General features: G+C 37.6%; 1 protein-coding gene across 9 annotated transcripts in view; it reads right to left on the bottom strand.

The window, feature by feature from the left end:
- pde4d (phosphodiesterase 4D, cAMP-specific) overlaps nt 1-23,396 on the bottom strand; it is a 1,397,741-nt gene that overhangs the window by 162,859 nt on the left and 1,211,486 nt on the right. The window contains exon 1 of one of the 9 annotated variants that reach the window (XM_039758733.1): nt 6,354-6,433. The exons of the other annotated variants lie outside the window; for them this stretch is intronic. Coding sequence (XP_039614667.1) covers nt 6,354-6,406 — 53 coding nt within the window. The 5' untranslated portion in view covers nt 6,407-6,433. Of the gene's footprint in view, nt 1-6,353; nt 6,434-23,396 lie in introns of those variants that run through there. 9 annotated transcript variants of the gene reach the window in all.

Genomic DNA, 23,396 nt, shown 5'->3' with positions numbered 1-23,396 from the left:
TCTTTGGTCCCACATCCAATGCCCTTTCGCAATTTTCTTAGCATGATATTAACACTCCGCTTGTGAGCATTCTTGCATTCAGTACTGCTTGGCATTTTGCAATGTTCTTTGTGATTCAGATCGCTGCAATTTTTATTATGTATGGGACCTAATGTGTTTCCAGATCTAGGGTGAGCAAGCCTGTAGCTAAAACAGCCAGAAAGTTGATGACTTTGGTAAAGAAAGTGTCACTGCTGGATAAAAGCATGGTACTCCTTTGTGTATGATGTGAATGAGTCCACAGTTTACTACATTTATAAGAAAAGAACGATTTTTTTCTGTTAGTGCACCACAGGCTACAAAGATGGTATCTTGCCTTTATGAAAACACTCTAATAAACATGGAAATAACACTTAGATTTAAAATCTAACAAGAAAATGAACCAGTAACAGGATAACAGGAATCATCCCTACCCTGTTTTTCTAAACCATTTAATCCTGAATGTTGTCACAGGGAGCTGAATCTTGTTGTTAGACGAAAACCAAGAAATAACTTTGGGAGGGACACCAATCCATCAAAGGGCACATTTCACTGAAGGTACACTGGTTTTGGATGTAGACAAAGGTACAGTGCTCAGAGAAACCCATAAAGGCACAATGAGTATGTGCATACTAAACAATGACCACTGTGCAACAGTATAAATCATAGGTACAATGTTGGGTTTAATTTTCATGGAGAATTAAATTAAATGTGCCTATGACTATGTGTTAAGTTAGGCTTAATGTAATCATATCATTTTATCAAGTATGTCTATAGGAAAGAGCAGCAATCCTAACTAATGCACCACTGTGCACATTTTATGGTAATCTGTTGGTCTGGAATGGTTTTTGTGATTTCAAATGGTGTCCAATATTCTCAGATTTCTCCCTCCTCTGAATAAGCAGGATCGACTGTACATGCAGAAGAATAATTATCAGAACTATATCAGTCATCTTAAAAAACAAAAAATTAATTGTCACTACACCGTATGCAGCTAACATTTCTTACAAAGAACAAATGTATGTTTTCTGAATTATAAATATTTTCATCAATAGTCTATTAAAATTATGTATTAACTAAAACTTTCCTCTGTTAACATCTTCTTTGACAAAAAAGACATTTTTGTGGTCATAATATTATAAGTCTGAAATAAATGGTATCTTTTATAAATGAAATGTAACATTGCATTACACATCTAACGTAACTTGTGCCTTCCTTATTTAAGATATGTTTTTATTTCATAGTTTACTACTTGGAAGCAAATCTTGTGTACTCTGTACTCCAGCATTTAAATGGATTAATTTACCAGTGCCCCCTTTAAGAAATCAAGACTAATGCAACATTGTATGCACTGAATATACTATATCAATACTGTTGTTAGCATGGGGTGCAAGTCAAGAGTGAGCTATAAATGCTTGTTCTCATATTGTCAGTTTTTTGTTGTTCTTTGAACAAAGTTGTTGTTTCAAGATAATGAATCAACTTCAACCAATCAGCTTTAAAGTTATTCTCAGACATCTCTAAGTGGGAGCTGAGGAAAAATCATGTAATATCTCGTGTTTTTAGAAAAAAAGGTATCCTTATTTGTGAAAACACACATGAATTCCTCTGAGTTTGTGGAAAAAGATATTTAAATTCCCAAGGTAGGCACATTTAAAGGACATACATGCATACTATCTCTGCTGTGTGATGCTGTGGGTTAAATTTAAAACTAATTGGTTGAAGTGACGGACTGTCCTAAAACAACTAGTGGGATTCCTTGAATAATAGAAACATCACAATTTCAGATCAACCATCTCTTGATGTGAAGGCAGTCAATAGTAGGTTCCACTCATACACAAAACCACACTTACATGAAACTAAGAATTTCATATTAATTTGACGTGTAGGTCTGAAGATTAGGAGGAAAAGCATGGTACCTGGGGAAAAACCCCATGCAGATATGGGGGAATGTGTAGACTCTACACAGATGGTAACCAGGTGCACACAAGGTAAATAAATTTAAATGTATGACCTGTTTTCATGCCATTTTTACATACTTAAAAAATTTAATGAAATTAAAAATCCTGGTTTTCTTCAATTTTTTTAAAATTAAATAGTGTCAAAACTGAGGTTCTCTTCATTGGTACAAAATCAACATTATCCAAAGCTGATCATTTTTCCTTTGTTATTGATAATTCCTCTGTCTTTCCTTCCCCACAGGTTAAGAGTCTGGGTGTCATCCTTGATAGTACTCTGTCTTTTCAGTCCCACATCAATAAGATCTCCTGGTCTGCAAATTTCCACTTACATAACATTAATTGTATTCGCCCCTCCCTCACTCCCCACACCACTGCTATTCTTGTTCATAGCCTAGTCACTTCTTGTCTGGATTTTTGCAGTTCCCTTTTCTTTGGTCTTTCTCACAAATCTCTTTATAAGCTTCAAATGGTCCAGAATTGAGCCGCCCGCATCATTACTAGAACCCCTCCTATTCACCATATCACTCTCATCTTGCAGCAGTTTCACTGGCTTCCAGTTAAGCTCTGCATTGACTTCAAAATTCTCCTGTTAACATTTAAGCACTTTGAGTTACATTTTTCCTTGTATGAAAATGTGCTATATAAATAAATGTTGTTGTTGTTGTTGTTAAGGCTATCCATAACGTTGCCCCTTCATATCTGTCTGATCTCCTCCATGTTGCCATTCCCTCTCACACCCTTAGATCTTCTTTTTCCATCCACCTAACTGTCTCCTTCACCTGTCTTACCACCATGGGGAGCAGAGCATTCGGTTACTCTGCTTCTCAGCTCTGGAACTCATTACCAGCCGAGCTTAGAAATATTGATTCATTCTCACTTTTCAAATCTAAACTTTAAACTCATCTGTTTAGGACTGTTTTTTCTCTTTGATTACAATTGCTCTGTCTGATTTTAATTTTTGTATTTTTAGTTTTGTTTATAATGTGCATTTTATCTATTGTTCAGTGTCCTTGAGTGTTTAGAAAGGCGCCTACAAATAAATAAAATGTTCTGTTAAAGTATTTTTCTTTAGTGTAATTCTAGCTTCATGGTTACTAATGATTACAACTTGGAAGAAAACTGATGATAACAGAGTCTGATGTACTAATTATCAGAAACACAGTTAGGCTCTGAAGCAAATGCTGTAGGCTTACAACCTTAGCAGTTTGTCTGATTCAAAATTATGTTTAAAATAAATGTCCAACCTTCTCTATTACTTTGTGGTGTAACATTATTTATGCATAGACCAAGGACCGGGAATTGAGAGTTAAATACACCACATCTAAAACAATATGATGCACTCTGTTGATTCACTCTGCTATTCCAGAATAATTACTAAGCCTTACAAATATATCTGATTTACTGCAGTCTATCCATCCACGGCACACTCTCCTTCCATCTAGTAAATATCTTTACTTCTATAAAGGGCAGCACTATCACATTTCAAAATAGTACTTAAAATTAACAGCTTGACATTAGGTTGGTGTGGTTTTACCACCATTTACATACAATATGGAGGTAACTTCCTGGTGCCATAGATATTGCTCTCCAGGAGACTAGTTTCAAATGCTTGGTTCACCACAGTTTGTGTTGAGTTTGTATTTTTTCCTAGCTCTGAGTGATAGTGATAGTCCTTAAAAATAGCTGCCTAAAGCACTGTGAGACTGGCAGTAATTAAGTAATACCGTCGTATAATCTCTATATAACATATGTATGTAGTTTATTACATATGATAACTAATGCATGATACCAGTTGCCCTTTTTTAATGTCACTTTGGTATTCCTCTCATATTCATATGCAGTATAAGCATGTTGCTATCAAAGTCTCTTAACATTATGTAGAGATGTTTTTATATTATTACTTGCTTTATTCCCATAGATATACTAAAGTCATTTAAGATTCTTGCATGGAGGAGTATGTAAAATTCTACCATATATTTTATATGTATTTATTTAGCAGATGCTTTCATTCAAAGTGTCTTATAAACCAAGTGCAAATGTTTCTAAAATCGTACAGTTAAAACACTGACCAGTTGGGAGACTTGTTCAATATCACATACTGAGTGGTAGGATTCAAGTATCAACCTTGATTTACAAACTAATTTCATTTGAACACATTAAGTTACTGAAATACTGGAAAATGATAAATTAAGATGTGTTTCTAATTATTGTAACAAAGGACCTCATTATAGTAGTAAAAGATGAATTGTTAAGAAATGTACAGATACATTGATTGATATATCATCAATTATTTCTGCACTTAAGCAAAGACTACCCCTAAGTTTATGCAAACTATCCATACAAAACTATACTTCCTATCACAAATGAAACACCTAGATGAACAGGATTTTTTCACTACTATACAAACTATCTTTCCTGGTTTTAAATGGCTTACTAATACAATGTTTTTCCCTGCTATTAAAAAGTATTGGGCTGAGTTAGTTCACAGCCGACAAGTTCTTAAGACAAATCACGTTTATTTACATATTTATCAAATGGCTGAATGATAGTGCTATAAAGTTTACTTTTATACAGAGAGGTTCAGGATATAAATAATGTACACAGCTCAGCTGGATTTGGTCATTTAATACTCTTATATCACAAAGTGTCTAGCAGTTATTAAATGTGAACATTTTTCATTTACCACTGTTATCTGCAATTGCACTACATCATGTCCTGCAGTTCATTCCAGTCTGTCATCCTGTAATTTGCAGCCCTTTTTGTTTACTAGACTAGTGCTATAGAATTGAGGATACTATTTTTTCTTCACTCATCTATGCTTTACATTTTGAAGAGCATTTTGGCCTTCCCTTTATTGAACAGTACACTAAATAATAACTGGGAAATATAATTGTTTCAACTTTAAGATCTTGTTAAATTATTCTATATTGACTATGCAGTATACACCTTATGATTATTCCTATATTTCATCAGCCTTTCTAAGAGGAGACTTACAAAAACAATATACATAAATTTGTAACTGAATAGAAAGTACATATGAATTTAGGCAAAATATTTTATACTTTAAATTAGTTGCTTTGCTCTAGCAATTATTATTAAATGAAAACATGCAGAATTGAATGCAGTGAGAAAGGAGAGAACTAGTGCATAGGTCTTTTTAAATAAAAAAGTGTACAGTTTAAAAAACAAATTGCATTCTATAACTGCTTAAAATAATAATACTTTCTTTATTTAAGGATTTGCAAAATATGGCATTAATGGGGATAAAAATAATTTTCCTTTTTTTCATTGTACTGCTATTTTACGATTTACCTATTAAATAGTTTTAGAATTTTGGGCCTGTATACCTTTGATGCAAACCATTCCCCACCAGGAATAATGGACTGCAACTAAAACAAAATCCCAGAGGCTAGAGAAAGCATATTGATTAGCTGACATTTTTTATTGTTCCTCCCTCAAGTACTTAGGAATTCAAATTAATTTCAAACTGTTGCTTAAAATTATTCATATTACACAAGTAACCTATTTTTTATATTAAAGATGATACCCTTAAGCGCAATGATTACAAATTTTTTTTTATTAAAAAAAGGCTCCTAAAAAATTAGATTTTCGAAAATGCAATATTAATATTAAAAAACTGCATGCAAATCACTAGTGCCAATAGTCAATATGTATAATAAAAACAACACATGCGGAAACTCTGTGATTTCAGCTTAGAAGTCACCTGCTTTATTGTTATTACACAGCATCATCAGCAGTTAAATAAATATTTTTTAAATAGTAATAATTAGAGGCTTGCACTGTTCATTAAGCAAGATGGTGGTGTAGGATTTAATAAAAGCTCTCTTCACATGTATAGTATTTATAATATACTTTATATTTTTGTAACCATAAAAGCTAGTAGCCCTGCTTGATCATATTATTTTAAAATGAGATCTGGCCCTATTTGGGCTGAGCAAGTAAAATAAAAATTCATCAGATACAATGAAAAAACATATGAGAATGTTAAACTCGCCTTTAAGTATGCCAACAAAATATGGTACAATCAATACACAATATTTCTTCTTAGCTCAAAAAGTCCACTTCCACTGGTTTTAAAACTGAATACAGGCATTATCCAGGATATAATGCATTATGCACCCATATCTACCGACATGCATCAGGACCATAGATTTGTTAGCTTAATAACCAAAAAATATTATTGTTTTTCAAGCCAGAGCAGATTGAGTTAGTAAGAACACCATGTGCAAGGCCAGGCAATTAGCATGGGGCAAAAGCTCTTCTCGAGTGCTGTTTAAAGGAATGCAGACTTCTCAAGGACATAATGCAGCACAGCAGCTTGGATCAAAGTGAAGCAGCAAACAGCCCTTTTACCTTTCCTCGATCTGATCTTTAAGCAGCGCACATGCTTCATTATGACATACCATTGCAGCCGTTCATTAGGTGTGCTAAAGAATGTCCCTATTGCTCTTATTGTCACAACGTAAAACAATTACTGGCATAATAAAAGAATGAAGTGGTAATCCCTGGCGTTCCCTGTGACTTTAACTGATAAATAGGGTGTCATTTCTGTAAATAAACATGTGTTCCCTTTAGCTATGACAGTTATCTTGCATGCTGATAAACAAGGGTGACAGCAGCCTGGAAAAGGAAAGCATCGCACTCCCATAACAGGACACTGCTCAGAAGGCATGTAGCACTAAGAAAATATTCTAAACATAGTCAGGGAGAGTCCAGACTCCAAGGCTCAAAGATGTGTTGTGGTTCCAACAACCGATATGCAAATCAGCTCCTATCACAATGGGAATGCAAAGTAATTTAAAACTTGCAGGATAAAAAAAAGTATGTCTTTGTAAAATCAGGAATTGCTTACACTGTAATTTGAAAAACAAACTCATTTGTACTTCCTAAAACTGTGATAAGTATAGCAGATTTTAACAACAAAACTAAAAGTATGTAATCCACTAATGCAATGTGTTTATGGACACCTTTCATTTTATACTGTTCAAGTTCACCTACTATAGTATATTTACATCCATCCATCCATTTTCCAACCCGCTGAATCTGAACACAGGGTCACGGGGGTCTGCTGGAGCCAATCCCAGCCAACACAGGGCACAAGGCAGGAACCAATCCTGGGCAGGGTGCCAACTCACCACAGGACACACACAAACACCAAGCACACACTAGGGCCAATTTAGAATCACAAATCCACCTAATCTGCATGTGTTTGGACTGTGGGAGGAAACCGGAGCGCCCTGAGGAAACCCACACAGAGACGGGGAGAACATGCAAACTCCACGCAGGGAGGACCCGGGAAGCGAACCCGGGTCTCCTAACTTCGAGGCAGCAACGCTACCCACTGCGCCACCGTGCCGCCCAGTATATTTACAATTATTTGTAATTGTTCAAGACGGTGTTGGCAAAGTGAGTTATGCAGACATCCAGCTCCAGGGCCAAGTCCTGCCTTGGATGCTTGTCTGTGGGTTTTGCATATTCTCCCCTTGTCTACTTGTTTATTTCTTAGGCTATTCCCTTTTTCTTATAGATTACACTGAATTATGTGTTAGATGTGTGACTCACAATGTAAGATAATGTTCCCTATGTATGACTTGCACTTTCTTATTTCTATATATCTGACAGACTTACATGATCAGGATACGTTACAACTGTATATTGTAGTTTTTATAATTGGAACACTGACTGGTTACATGATTTTCTCAGGGTCACAGAGTGAGTTATAGGCATTAACTGAATCTATTATGCCCCACTTTCGCCACTGACTTTGAGTTGGTCCTGAGTTGCACCCAGTTTCCTGCAACCCCAAACATGGATTAATTAATTTTAAAACATGGATGGATTAATGAATGGAAGGTTTGAATCAAGTGCAAGTTGGCTTTTTATAATTAAATTATGAAATTACATAATAATGTACGTTACTGATGAGACTATTTCTATGTCAGCATAATTAAAGAGCTGAAATGTTGCTCTTATAATGTACAATAACCAATTATAAGGAAACATCAGATATAACAGCATTTTGGCACTGTGCTTAGCACTGCTGCCTCATCATTCTTACAAAAATAAAAACAAGTTCAAATTCCAGACTTTCTCTGTTTATAGGCATGTGTAAGTTTTACATTCTCTCTCAGTGTTTTTACATGCACACTCATAAACTGAATAAGGCAGAAACCTGGTTTCTTAATAATACACATTTACATGAATAAAGTAATCTTCTGGAGTTCTGCTTTGGCAAAACGCTCCAATGTTAGAGTTAATTAGAGTTCCAAGAGTTAATTATCATCATTGGCCACTGTGAATGCAAAATAAGCACGAGCCCGTGATAATTTTCTTGTGTTTTATAAATATGTTTAGCCAAACTGACAATTTTTTTTATAGGTTTCATATGGGTTTTATAGGTGGATTGCAAGTAGCAAATTCTTTTCTGCTTGGCTGTGCGACTGAGCCCTGTAAAGGACCCAGTACGTGTGCTTCTTGCCTTAAACAACACAATAATAATGCTGGAAGAATAATAAAGCATGAATTTTTACTTTAATAAGATAAGCATTAGGTTACTTGTTACTTTGAAAAGTAATCAGGCTACACGTTACTTTTAATGTGCTACCTTATTGCACTTGAGATTGTGTTGGTGAGTTTTGCACTGGACATTCAGCTCATCAGCACACATTTAGAGATTTCTGAAATACTGAGACAGGTTCATTCAGCCAAGAGAGAGCATAACGCAATCATCCAAACATTTTTTTCTGGAAAAGTATTTTGTTGATGCTACTACCTGTGGCTGCTGAAAGTGTATGCAAAGCAAATACTGACAGAGTACAATGGACATGCACAAAATCCTTAACAGTAACCCGGTAATGGGTTTACATGACCACATAATTAGATTATTTGCTGAGAAATCTATCTCTGTTAATCAGGTTTTAAAAAAATATATATGCTGATTTCTCTATGTGGCATTTTATAAATCAGGTTTCTATGAATAATCAGGATATTGAAGCGCATGTAAACGTGCTACTCCATTCACAAAACATTTTTCACCATACACAGGTTGCCTCTCACATACCAAAAGACGTGCATGTTAGGTTGCTAAGTGACCCTAAATTGACCTGGTATTAGTGACTGTGTCCTGTAATGGACTATAATTACCTCGCAGGGTTGTCTCCTTCACTATATCTGAGGTTGTCAGAACATCTCTGCTTTCCATGATCATAAACTGGATTACATAAATTCATAAAATGGATAAAAGAGGTCAGAAAAAGAATTGTTTGATGGGTGTTGAGCACATGTTTAAAAAAAACAGCAGCCCTACAGTACTGTAAATCTCTGTGTTTCTACTAATTCTTAGTAATGCTCTAGTGTCTGGTTTCTAAGTTAACCTTTCTTTTCAGCTACTACTAATTTCTTTAACGCTCCACCATCTCAGTATGAATTTTGTATTTTGATATGCCCTGTTTAAATTCTAAACATTCAACAAAACAACATTTCATCATAACATAGAACTTCAAGGACTGTCTATCCTTCATTAAAAGAACTCTTTTTTTTTCTAATCCCATAATTCCTATTTATGTGCTATGTGAAGGGTCACCGGCTGGGCAAGATGATGTTTTGTAGGAAAGTTTGGCACAAGGTAAGGACAGAGCCCAGCATGGACTAATGAGAGAGAGAGCACCATGTACTGGCAATGACTAAATACAATTATTTTAAGTGCTATTGTTTTCACATTGGGACATATGCAACAATCATCACATCTTTCCCAAGGTCCAAAATCAGACAAATCTAAGATCAGATAACACGAGACACTTAACAGATTTTACTTTGTCACCATTATTCCGCAAATTATTCCACAGATTATTCTGAAGAAGCCATGCATGAAAAATAACAATTGCTTTCATATTAATTAGGAAGGTAATTAATACATGATGCTGCTACTCACTTAGTAGCAAGTGCACTTGGTTAGCTGATGATCATGTAGTAGAACTACCTAAATAAAGTATAAAAGCAGAACATTGGTTTTTCATTTGACATAAAGGCTTATGGTAAAACCACACCCAATGCCAAAAGACATGCTCAATCGTATCATGACCAATTTGTGATGCACATCTGAATAGAGATGGTTATAAGACAATTTCAAAAATAGCTGAAATCTGTAATTTTACTGTGAGAAGGATTATTAATAAATGAAGAATATTCACTCTAGCCACTGTTCCCAGTGGGGGGCATCCCAAGAAATTCTTCCAAATAACACACTATAGTGCTTCAAGTAATTGCAAAGAAACCAACAACATCATTTAGGTATTTGCAGACATCTGCAATCATGGTTAATGCTACAGTTCATAACTCTGCAATAAGAAAGAAAAAAAGGTATGATTTTTATAGAAGGCCATTACAGCAGAAAACCGCTTTAAAAGTTTAATCTGAATGAACTATAATACCTTAGGAATAATGTCTGGTGGGCAAATGAGACCAAAGTTAAATGGTTTGGTTTATTGTGCCCAACAGCTTGTTGTAAAAACCAAACCATATCATCACTACAACATTATACTGTACCAAACATTAGATGTGATGAAGCTGGGCTTGTTTATTATCCACAGAATCCAGATTCTTCACAGTTGTTGAGTTGACCATGATCTCCTCATAACACCAGAGTATATCTAGATAGCATGGACAGACACAGTGGCTTTGGTCTCCTCTGAGCAGTGTTACATTTTTTTGTATATAACTGGCAAGGCCTACTATAGACTGGAATTCTATGCAGTAAGATAGGTTTCAACAAGGATTTCCAACAAGGATACATCCTAAACGAGATTGTATGCATAGTGGGGTCTCTGTGAATTAGTATGCCAGTCCAGAGATGCAGGAGGCAGTGCAGAGAAAGTAAGCAGAAACTGGGCTGCTGGGATAGTGTAAGGTCTAGGCTAAAGAACACTCCTCACAAGCCAGCACTGCCTAACATTTACGTTACTAATGCCAGATCGCTCAGTAATAAAACTGAAGGATTGGGGCTGGTATTTTCGGCACAGAAATATGTGCAAGGCTGCACAGCCATAATAACTGAGACTTGGCTACATACGGGGATTCCTGGCGAAGCTATTGTGCTAGCAGGCCGCTCACTACACCGTGCCAACAGGAATAAAAATTCCAATAAGAGAAGAGGAGGGAGACTATGCTTTTTACTTTGATAATATGTGGTGCACTAATGTATCCATCATGGACAGCCACTGCTTGCCAGACTTAGAGTATATGACAGTAAGATGCTGTTCTTTTTATCTGCCACGGAAGTTCACGGACATTATTATTATGGCAGTGTATATTTCACCAAACGCTAACACCAAGCCAGCATTAGACACCCTGCTAACAGCAATCAGCAAACTACAGACTGCTCACCCTAATGGGATTTTTATCATAGCTGGAGACTTCAACGTAGCAAATTTGAAAGCAGTCCTCCCTAATAACTTGTCCTAGGAGAGGCCAAAAAACATTGGACAATGTTTACAGCAACATTAGGGAAGGATAATGAGTCTCCACCCTCTCCCATTTAGGTCAGTCCAACCACTTTTCCCTTTTTTCACACCTGCACACAGATCTCTTATTAGTAAAACAAAGCCAACAGTGAAAATCAACCAGACTTGGCACGAAGGGGCTTCTGTTCAACTCCAGGACTGTTTTGAGTGCATACACTGGAACGTATTTGGACAACAAGACTTTGAGGAATAGACATCCAATGTCATATTTTATATACAGGACTGGTTAGATAGCATCACTGTTGGCAAACACATTTGATGCTTTCCAAACGTGACCAGAAACACAGAGCTTTGGCCTTTAGGTCTGGCAATGGTGAATTATTCAGTGCTGCCAGATTCATTTTGAAGAGAACCATCAAGCAGATCATGCAAAAGTACGGGCAGAAGGATGAAAGTCATTGCAATGGTAGACTCCCAACATGTATGGCAAGGAATCCAGCAATTTACAAATTATAAAGGCAACAAAGACCCAACCATCAGCAGCAGTAACTCACTAGCAGAGGAATTCAATATTTTTTTTTTTGCCTATTTAGAGGTGAACGGGATGACTGAGGTAGTGACCGAGACAGCATCATCATTAACTACTAACAGTATGGCATTTACTGTTAGCACGAATTACTGTATATCAGAACAGCATTCAACTCAACTGTCAGTGTCAACTCAGGGAAAGCTGCTGGCCAAGATGGAATTCCAGGGAGGGCACTCAGTGACTGTGTGAATCAGCGGCAGAGGTGTTCAGTAACATCTTCAATCTCTCTCTGTCACAATGGACTGTCCCCAAATGCCTTAATCTGTCATCATTGTGCCTGTTCCAAAGAAGATAATAATCAGTAATCTTAATGATTACAGATACAGAGCTGTAGCTCTTTCCTCTACTATAATGAGTGCTTTGAGATGCTAGACCTGAGGCACATTAAATCTTCACTTCCAGCAACCTTGGACCAACACCAATTCGCCAACAGAGTCAACAAGTCAACAGAAGAAGCCATTAATACAGCTTTTCACACTGCACTGACTCACTTGGAACACAAAAGTCATATGTGAGGATCATCCCGAACAGGATGGTGACCAAACTGCTCAATGTAGGTGTCAATTAGCACACATGTAGATGGATCAATGACTATTTAATAAAATGACCACAGACTGTTAGGCTGGGAACCCATCACTCCCAAACTTGACACTTAGCACTGGAGCTCCACAGGGCTGTGCGCTAAGCCCTCTTCTTTATTCCTTATATACCCATGATTGCACACCAATACATAGTACAAATATAATCATCAGGTTTGTAGATGACACCACTGTGGTAGGACTGATATATAATAGTGATAAGTAAGCCTAAAGGGATGAAGTCAGCAAAGCATCTGAACTTCGTACTGAACAACTCTAAAACAAAAGAGCTGATTATCAGGTTCAGGAGGCAGGAAGAAAAACCTGCTCCTCTATACTGTACTTTGTACATCAGAGGAGACATAGTGGAGAGAGTGCCTAGCTTTTAATTTCTTGGCATACACATCTATCAGGACCTTGAATGGTCTGTTAACACAACTTCTCTGGTGAAGAAGGCAGAGAAGTGGCTCTTCTTTTAAGAATGCTTAGTGGGGCCAGCCTGTCCAAGCAACTGTTCGTGTCCTTCTATCGCTGCTCGATGGAAAGAATACTCGCCTGTGGCATCCTGGTATGATATGCTAGCTGCTGAATGGCTGACAAGAAGGTTCTTCAGAAGTCATTAAATCAGCACAAAAATTTACCAACACCCAGTTACCTTCACTAGAGGATATATACAGAATTTGATGTTTACAACAGGCCAAGAAAAATCATTAGGAACTTATCTCATCCAGGCCACGAACTTTTCCCTCTGCTGACTTCTAGAAGGCATTATAGTTCTATTAAGATACACACTTCAATGCTTCTGAAAAGCTACTACCTGAACACTATCAGAGAACTACATTATGTTAAATAACTGTTTAATGCATCTAAGTGCAAGGTTTTGACCTTATGTCTTCCACAGTCACCCATGGCATCAATGGGTCAAAAGTGCAATATCTTGGAGACTCATTGCAATCAGTGTAAAGTGGAACTACACCACTATTTACTAATTATATGTTCAGAGACACTCAATGTTTTATTGGTTTATACTGTATTACTGCATTGGTGTAGTTTAAAATGCAGAGCATATGTTAAATCTGTTGAAGATTCTTTTTATATTATATTTCATGTACTATTCAGTGGACACACTAAAATTTCATTTTACACTTTTGCAATGACAATAAAAGGCATTCTATTCTATTCTGTTTTGAAATGTTAGGCCACGGGTTTAACACCTAATGCTTGGTTGAAACCGGATCATGCAATAGGACAATAATCCTAAGCACACAAAAAGGTCTATAACCAAATGGCTGAAAAAGAATATTATCAAGGTTTTGGATTAACCAAGTCAGGGTTCAGAGACCTCAACCCCACTGAGATGCCATGGTAACACTACACCATCCATAATCAAATGCCTTGAAACATCATTTAACTGCAGCAGGGTCTGCTCACTTTTTCACATGACTGCATATCATCAGCTAGAGGGTAAAAAGCCCTGTTGATTTGTTAATGGGCATCAACACAAGAGACAGAGAGTTGCTTCCTGGTTGGAACTGTACAACTGTACAACATTTTCTGGGATAATAGAGATTAGGAAACTTAGCAGGGAACAGGGATGTATGATAGTCTTCAGTGAGAGACAGAGGTGAGGAAAGGAGGGCAGAACACTTTCACATTTTAAAGTTAAGTAAATGTATCACTTTTCTGTTTTTTAGCCTTCCTGATATAATTCTTGCTTTGAAGTATCACTATTTGAGCAATTCATAGACTTACTCTTCAAAATTTTAATGACATCTAAGCAAGTTCACACTATCTGAAACACATAAATCACTGTACACTTTGTTGCTAAGCATTAACAGGCAAATTTTGAAAGGTTTATATTGCTTATTTCACTTTGTCTCAAATAAACAGGCACAGGTCCAAAGAATTCATTAGGGCAGCTCAAAGTTTACAATAAGTAACCTCAAAGCTGTGAATTGACTTAGAGGAGCGAACAAGCAGTGACACTCCTCTAAACTACTCTAAACGGGTAGCTTAAAGGAGAGAGCAAAAAGGTTCAGTACATCATCTGCTGTCACCCTGACCCAGTTTGGAAAGTGAAACAAATCTTGTTATTTAAATATCCTGTAGAAAATGGTCTAATTTCAAACACATGACCCTGAACAAGAAAAGTAGGTTAAGAATGGATGAATGAATGAGCTTAATTTGGTACTCTTCTTAGTTGGAACCAGCAAACAGAAATGACGCAAAACATAGACTTCAGAGTTAAACATAACACATCACATCAGGTTCGTGTGAGCTGCTCAAAGTAAACAGCTCCAGATATTTCATAAACAAACTGCGGGCCTCACAAGGAAATAATTTGTGAATGGAATTCAGTTATCTGGCTACTGTTAAGAATTATTGAAAAAGGGAGTAGCTTTGGGCTGCATAATGTGATAAGTGTGAGGCTTCATTAGGAGAAACAATAACTAATGAGAGAGATTTAAATGCTGCATTCCACTTATATATCAATTTCTTGGACCTGCTTATCAGATGAGTCACAGGGGAGTAACACTCTATCCTAGCAGCACTGGGTGAAATCCTGGGATAGCAGAGTAAAGACTTTGTAACTGTATTTATGGTTGATTATTTAAACATACATTGTAGACTGTTCTAGTGCAAACTGGCATCTAATTCAAAGTGGGGCTACTGCTTAATTGTGCTTTGATGTGCTCTGTAACCCCAAATAATTGCTATATTCTTTAGAAACTTTAAGACATCAATGAGTATATGAGACTGTCATTACAGTTTTCATTTATCACAATATGATACAACAATGTTCTAACCTTTGTTTTAACACACTCATTAACATTCTATGTTGTAAGGAGCTGGAGCCTACATATCTGATCTAAATCATGCTAGGAACCACCTCTGAGTAGAGCAGCAGTCCATCACCATGCCGACTCATATATAAACTGACAGTAACTAATTCTGAATCAAACAAGAAGCACAAATCAATGTAAAGGGTGATCTTCTGGATGGGGAAAAGCACAAATGCTCAAAGAAATTCCATGGAAATGCAGCAGAAATATGCACACCAAAAGTGACTGTGTGGAGACCTGAACCTAATCAACTGAATTTGTGTTGCCAGATATTAAGTCACAGCATATTATTTTTATTGATGTTTAAGTTGTTTGTTAATGGTTGAAACAAATTTTGTAAAGAAATATACAAAACCTTTTTCTTTTTTTGTACAAAAACATTGTGGCACAGTTTTTAGTGCTGCTGTGATGTGCTTGTAAAAACCTGAATTAATATTCTGTACCCACTCCTTGCCAGTGTAGGTTTTTCTAGAGTACTCCTGTTTTCTCTCATGTTCAATGATGTGAATGTTAGGTTAACTGGTAGATCAAATTGTCCTGTGTGAGTTTGGGTGTGGCTATGCACATGGGTGGTCCTTGTGATGGACCAACAACCCATTCTGTGTTGGTTTCTGTCCTTTGCTTGCTTCTGCTCAGCCTAATAAAACTCTGAATTGAGCTAAGAAGGTTTTAGAAAAGTTTATTTATTTCACCCTTCACAACCTACAAGGAAAAATAATTTTGGTAGGCCAAAACTTTACTGTAATACTAATCATGCAGTTTGAACAGGCACAGCTGTTGGTGTCTTTACCAGATGTTCATATTAAGGAGTTGCACTGAACTACAAATTAATGTTCTATGTTTAAGCAGCCACTTCATTTTCACAAATCCAATATTTCTTTCTTATTTTAATTTTCCATTACGTTTAAGTCACAAAAGGGTACAAACAAGGACAAATCAGGGTATTACGTCTGTACACTACTGCTCAATAGTGCAAACTTCACCTGACACAATTTAGAAATTATTGAACAGTGACTAAAAACAGTTGCCCATTGTAAATGTAAATGTGTAAGTACCAAGGAAAAAAAAAACAGTGCTGCAAAAGTGCAATCCATAATTTTGTATAAAAATTTGTAGAACAGGGAGATAAAAAAGGGGATCAGTGGTTCAGTTCTCAGCTTAGATACTATATGTGTGGAGTATCGTGTTCTGCCTGCATGTTTCCTTCTACATCCGAAATGCATACACTTCCATTTAGTAGATTGCAATTAAGCGACTTGATCTGAATAAGGATAAGCATGTGTATGCATGTGTTCCATCATGAGTACATTTCTTTCTTGGACAGATGCGCTAGGTCTCACTAGTCCTGACACAGAGAAGGTAGGATTAAAACTTGTGCTACTTTAGCTATTTCGATTAAAGTAAATTTTTATCCAATGGAATGGACTGATACTGCTTTCTCACAGGTCCAAGGGACTAGAATTAAATTCTGCCTTGGTAACCGTTGTAAGATGCTAGGGGTCGCTGTTGCCCCTTTAACCCCAACAGACAGACGCTCAGGACACAGAGTAAAAGCACTAAAAAGATAATTTTTTCTCAATAATAGTGCCCTCAAGGCACCACAGCCAAAATAACACAGGTAAGTAATTCACTAGTCATAACAATTATCTCTCTTCTTTCTCCTCCACACCTCCCAGTATGCTTTGTCCACCTCCACCCAACTCTGGCTCGTCTGCTGGGTATGTCTGAGTCTTTAAATAGTCCTTGAACCGAAAGTGCTTCTGCTCTTCCATCCATGTGACCTGCCTGAACTTTAAGGTAAGACGGAGAATTAAAGTTTTTAACCAGCCCGCAAGTACTTCGGGGCTTTCCGTCCTCGTGATTCATTAGGACTTCTGGACTAGGTCAGAATTTGTTCTCCCACCGTCTTCTCACAGCATCCCCTGGCGGCATCCATGTTACCCAGCAGGGCTGTGTTGCTGAACTCTATGTCCCATAGTGCCCTGCCGGAATCCAGGGCACCACTGCAGTCCAGGGGAGCTGCCATCTAGTGCCTTGGGGGAGGCAGTGTCCTCGAAAAGCTGCCTTCCCCCATCCTTCCATCTCAGGTACGTTGCCACCGGGTTGAGCTGCTGGCCGTCCTTTATACCGACAATGTGGGTTTAGCAAATTATTTGAATGGGTTTACCACCAGGTACTGTAGTTTTCTCCTCAACAACTGCCCAAAAACATTCAGGTTCAATTAAATTGGTCCTGCAACAATGAACATTGAGGAGTGCTTAAGGAAGCCATGTGAAAGACTGGTTTCCTGTTCATTGCTAGTTTTCATCTTGTATTCAATGCTATTGGGTATACTCTGGCCACCATATTTCTGAACTAAACTTCCAGATTAAAATATGAGTGGATGGGAGGATTACTTTAACTGGGCACAACTAATAAAACTCTCATTTTACAAAATTAAGTACACTTTTAAAAACCATAAATTATTGCCTGACAAAGCACAATTTAATTCTGGAATGGGTTCTTTGTATATGAAGTTGGTCTTTGTGCTTTGAAAAACTTCCTAATATATAGAAGAAGAAAAAAGACATTTTTAGCGTATGGTAGGCTAAATATCTGGACACCAACAGATTTAGAAATTCAGAACTTGAGTGTCCTGTTAAAATCATGACCCACTGATATATCACAAATCTGTTACCATCTATTTATGATCATTTACTGTATAGAGCCTGTTATGGATTTAAATAAATAAAGCTTCTTTCTGGTACCTTCACGTGGATGGAACTTTTAGGAAACAAAAATGGTTCTCCTATGGTGCTGCTCTGAAGACCCACTCTGGACACCTACATTTTAAAGATTGTGAAGAATTCTACAATTTACAGTATTGATGTATACTGTATACCAGTCATGTCAAACACGCGGCCCACATGACAGATCCTAGTTAGCACTGAACTTGTACAAAATGATTACTATAGTTTGTGATTGAATCATTCTGCATCTTCAGATTTACTTATTGACTTTTCTTACTTCTACCTTCTGACAAAAGCGTGTTTTCCCATGGCATTATGGTACCGGAAACGTCATCTGCTAGCATAGCCGCGAGCCTTGACCAAAGTTAATGAGCAGCAACATCACAACTGAAGTGCTAGGCTGCAGCAGGGGCGGCTTTAGGCATGTGCAAACTGTGCACCTGCACAGGGCCCCCATGCCAATATATATTGAATATAAAACAGAAAGAGAAAATAACGACAAAGCTGATGGCAATGTGGCCAAAAAACATTGTTTTTCTTGTTAATTAGTACGCTGTATTTACTAATGTCGCTAGAGTCGGAGCAGTAAGCTATATTGTAGTATTATATCATTCTGCTGTAATGAGAATATCATGGGCCGCCACTTGGTTTTCAAGTTATGGACACGCGCATATAGAAGCGTGTCATGACCACGAGGCGGCTATGCAGTGGCCGCAATGGATGTGGCCATCCGCGGCGCATTAGAATACCATATTGACATTGGCGGGCAAAGGGGCCACCGATTCTTTCTCTGCCCAGGGTCACCACGAGCTTAGAGCCTCCCCTTCTAGGCTACACTACTGGCTGGGCTACTGAAAATGGCCACTGGGCAGAACTGACCATCAAGAGTAGTAATAGCCCGCATATTTTCACGTTTTCTTGCTCTAGTTTTATGTAATTTTGTGCTAGTATTGTAATGAACAGTTAGTGCAGACTACAGCTGAAGATCTGAAGTGGACGCGAGAAGTTGGTGAGTTGTTTATTAACATATTTTTTGTGATTTTGAGTTTGTAAAATTACTGTAGGTCAGGTGGCTTTTTGCATATCGGCTTATTTTACAATATAAACTTTGAAGTAAACTTAGTAAAGTAAAATTTGATTTTTGGAGGATTTGTTTTCCAACGTGAATTACTGAGCAATGAATTCAGTGAGCGTTTTCATGATATCAGTTCACACAAACAGGACTTTGCGCTGTTTTCTTACAACTTTGAGAATGTGCCTGAGAATATCCAAATGTAAATGACTGAACTGCAGTTAGATTCTATTCTGAAGGCAAAATACAATGAAGTTGGTGTGCCAGGCTTGTATACTTACCTGCTACCCTCATATGTGCAGATTCATTATTTTGGCATCGACAGTACTGTCTATGTTCAGAAGCACTTATTTGTTTTCGTTAATGAAAGCTACCAAAACCCCACATCGCTCAAGACTTACTGTCGATCACCTTTCATCCCTCATAAAAGTTGCAGCTGCACAAGATTTCAAGCCTGATATTGACGAACTGGTTACTAACAAGAGATGCCAAGTGTCGGGACAAAATAAATAAATCTCACACTGTAAGACTCCTATATAAGCAATGAATATAATATAATGAATATAATATAATAATATAAGGACCAAGGTAAGAGGCTAAGACTCTAATTGTATGCTGTTGTATGGAGATTGTATTGGAAATAAATTACTTTTCTTTAAACTTTAAGTGTTACATTTTTTAAAGTTTTCAGTATTGGAATGAAACCTACAGTAACTTTGTATATACAGTATAATAGTATTTGTTACAGTGCAGCCTACTGACGCACGTATGGCAGTAGAAGTGGCCCACCAATGGTGTGATCTTAATGGGCAAGGGCTTAACTGGCAACAAGATCATAGAGGAAGGTACAGGGGATGAGAAAAATGACAGCCTGTTGTACAGTATTATTGCACTGTGAAAGTGGCCCAGCTACCCTCCTAAATATACAGCACAGCCATATAGTACATGAAGGCCCAGAAAGGCACCAGCCTATTTTTGGTATGACTTGAATTTTTTGTGTCAGAAAACCATTTTACTAGGTCTGTCACTCAATGAACATTGCTTGTCAGGCTATATCTTCTAGGGTGGCGTCTACACAGGAATTCAGAAACTGTCACAGGACAAGCAATGAAACTGAATATTTCACATGAAGCTTGCTCATCTAACTGGACGTCACTTCCCAGCTAAGTCTGTTAAATTTAAAACTAAGCAACATGATTCGCTTTCCTGTGAATGCCGATGTGGTCATTTAGTTCTTTAGCATTTTTTAATTGACAAACCAGATAACAACCACAACCTTTCAGTGGTATGCTAAATGAGTGTCAGCTGAATATCCTCCACTCTTTGAGAATGTCATATGTAAAATATACAATGCTTGATGTAGCCCTTCTAAGAGGTTTTGTTGAAAAATGAATGGCTCTTTTCTCAGTAAATAAGGGTACTTAAGAACATTTTAAGCCCACAGAATTGTATCCTTTTAAAGTCAGATGACTTATTTGTCATTAAATGCACTGAAGATTTAAATGAAATATTTTGTCATTGAGGAAACATTCTTCTGTGATTATAAGAGAGATAAAATTATGTTATAAGAGTTTCACACATCAACTACACAAAAGATTTGCCCCAGGCACTTATGTTGTTTAGGCCACTTCTAAGCTAGATCATTTACTGTGAGACAAAACAGAATCATATATAACAACAGCAGAAGAGGTATTCATATGTTACTTTAACATATGAGTTATAAGTGTAAATGGCTAACATTTACTTCTCAGCCTAAAGAATATTGTTAATGGACATTTGCTTATATTCCAATGACACAGAAGAATCTCTGATTTCATTTATGATTCGCTGTAGACAGTAAATTTAACAATGACCTTAAATTGTTTAAAAATGAAACATTAACAAATAAATTAAAAATGAAAGGACAGAAAAGACAGGATTGTAACTGAGCCGGTGGTGCTACTAGTTGAGAGTGTTGCCCTGAGTGGAGTAGTGGAGCTCCTGGGTACGGTCGCTCAAGGAGCAATCAATCGCTCAGAGAGATTCCCACAGACACCAAGGGATGGTGGTGGGAGAAAGTGGCAGGGCTCACAGAGCATCCCACAGATGCTGAGGGATGGCAGCAAGGACAGAAGCAGGATAAAAGAGTTAGCTTAGCCTGGTGAAGAATGTATCTTCTTACTGAGGAGACTGAAAAATGAAAGCAGAAGAGATGTTAACTTTAGGTGGCACAAAGGCTCATGATGGTGTTTGAAGAGACCTATCCTGATTGTTTTAACTGTGCTTTTAACCTTTGTTTTAGGGGATTGTTTGTTTTTTGAAACTTTTACACTTCACCAACACACTAGATTTTATTTGTGATTATTCATGCTAAAGTGATTAATGATTAAGTGATAATGAAAGACTTTACTGCAATTTACTTGGAATTGATTGGATTCTTCATAAAATTAGTGTGCACTTTGCACAATCACTCATTATGTTTTTTGTCCTAATTGCCCAGTCTACCTCGGTACATGACTATTAATGTCCCAGGTTCAAGGATGAATATGGCAGCACACAACATCCTCTTTCATTTTTGTGCTTCTACATATCAGGACTCAAATTCAAATCAAGTTGTCCTCACATTTGATCTCATGTATAAACAATGCATACGCACAAAAATGTTGCATATGCACATTTCAATGTTCACATTCAGATGTATAAAAACTAAACTTGCCATAAAGCTATGCATGTTTTCACTGCAGCCTCAGATCATGTGTACGCATATTTCTGCTCGATTTTGTAAATGGGTGGCATCTAACGTCAAAGCAGTGCTAGAGTTTCTGTGCACTTTCCCTTTCTTTTTTATATTCACATCCATGACATGGGCTTTATCACAAACTTTCTTTCTTCTTCTTTCGGCTGCTCCCGTTAGGGGTCACCACAGCGGATCATCTTCTTCCATATCTTTCTGTCCTCTGCATCTTGTTCTGTTATACCCATCACCTGCATGTCCTCTCTCACCACATCCATAAACCTTCGCTTATGCCTTCCTCTTTTCCTCTTCCCTGGCAGCTCTATCCTTAGTATCCTTCTCCTAATATACCCAGCATCTCTCCTCTGCAAAGGTCCAAACCAACGCAATCTCGCCTCTCTGTCCAAACTTGAGCTGACCCTCTAATGTACTCATTTCTAATCCTATCCATCCTCGTCACACCCAGTGCATATCTTAGCATCTTTAAATCTGACACCTCCAGCTCTTTCTCCTGCTTTCTTGTCAGTGCCACCGTCTCCAACCAATTTAACATAGCTGGTCTCACTACCGTCCTGTAGACTTTCCCTTTCACTCTTGCTGATTCCCGTCTGTCACAAATTACTCCTGACACTCTTCTCCGCCCATTCCAACCTGCCTGCACTTTTCTTTTTCATCTCTCTTCCACAATCCCCATTACTCTGTACTGTTGATCCCAAGTATTTCAACTCATCCACCTTCACCAACTCTACTTCTTGCATCCTCACCATTCCACTGACGTCCCTCTCATTTACACACATGTATTCTGTCTTGTTCCTACTGACCTTCATTGCTCTCCTCTCTAGAGCATATCTCCACCTCTTCAGGGTCTCCTCAACCTGCTCCCTACTATTGCTACAGGTCACAATGTCATCAGCAAACATCATAGTCCATGGGGACTCCTGTCTAATCTCATCTGTCAACCTGTCCATCACCATTGCAAATAAGAAAGGGCTCAGAGCCGATCCCTGATGTAATTCCACCTCCAACTTGAATGCATCTGTCACTCCTACCGCAGACCTTACCACTGTCACACTTCCCTCGTACATATCCTGTAAAACTCTTACGTACTTCTCTGCCACTCCCGACTTCTTCATAGAATACCACAGCTCCTCTCAAGGCCCCCTCTCCAGGTCCACAAAGACACAATGCAACTGCTTCTGTCCTTCTCTATATTTCTCTGTCAACAACCTCAGAGCAGACATCACATATGTAGTGCTATTTCCCAGCATGAAACCATACTGCTGCTTTCTAATCATCACCTTCCTTCTTGACCTAACTTCCACTACTCTTTCTCATAACTTAATGCTGTGGCTCATCAATATTATTCCCCTGTAGTTGCTGCAGTCCTGCACATCCCCCTTATTCTTAAATATCG

Source organism: Polypterus senegalus, chromosome 7, assembly GCF_016835505.1.
Source record: "Polypterus senegalus isolate Bchr_013 chromosome 7, ASM1683550v1, whole genome shotgun sequence".
NCBI lineage: Eukaryota > Metazoa > Chordata > Cladistia > Polypteriformes > Polypteridae > Polypterus > Polypterus senegalus.
Note: the sequence above shows the minus strand (reverse complement) of the source record. Positions and strands in the feature narration are given on the sequence as shown.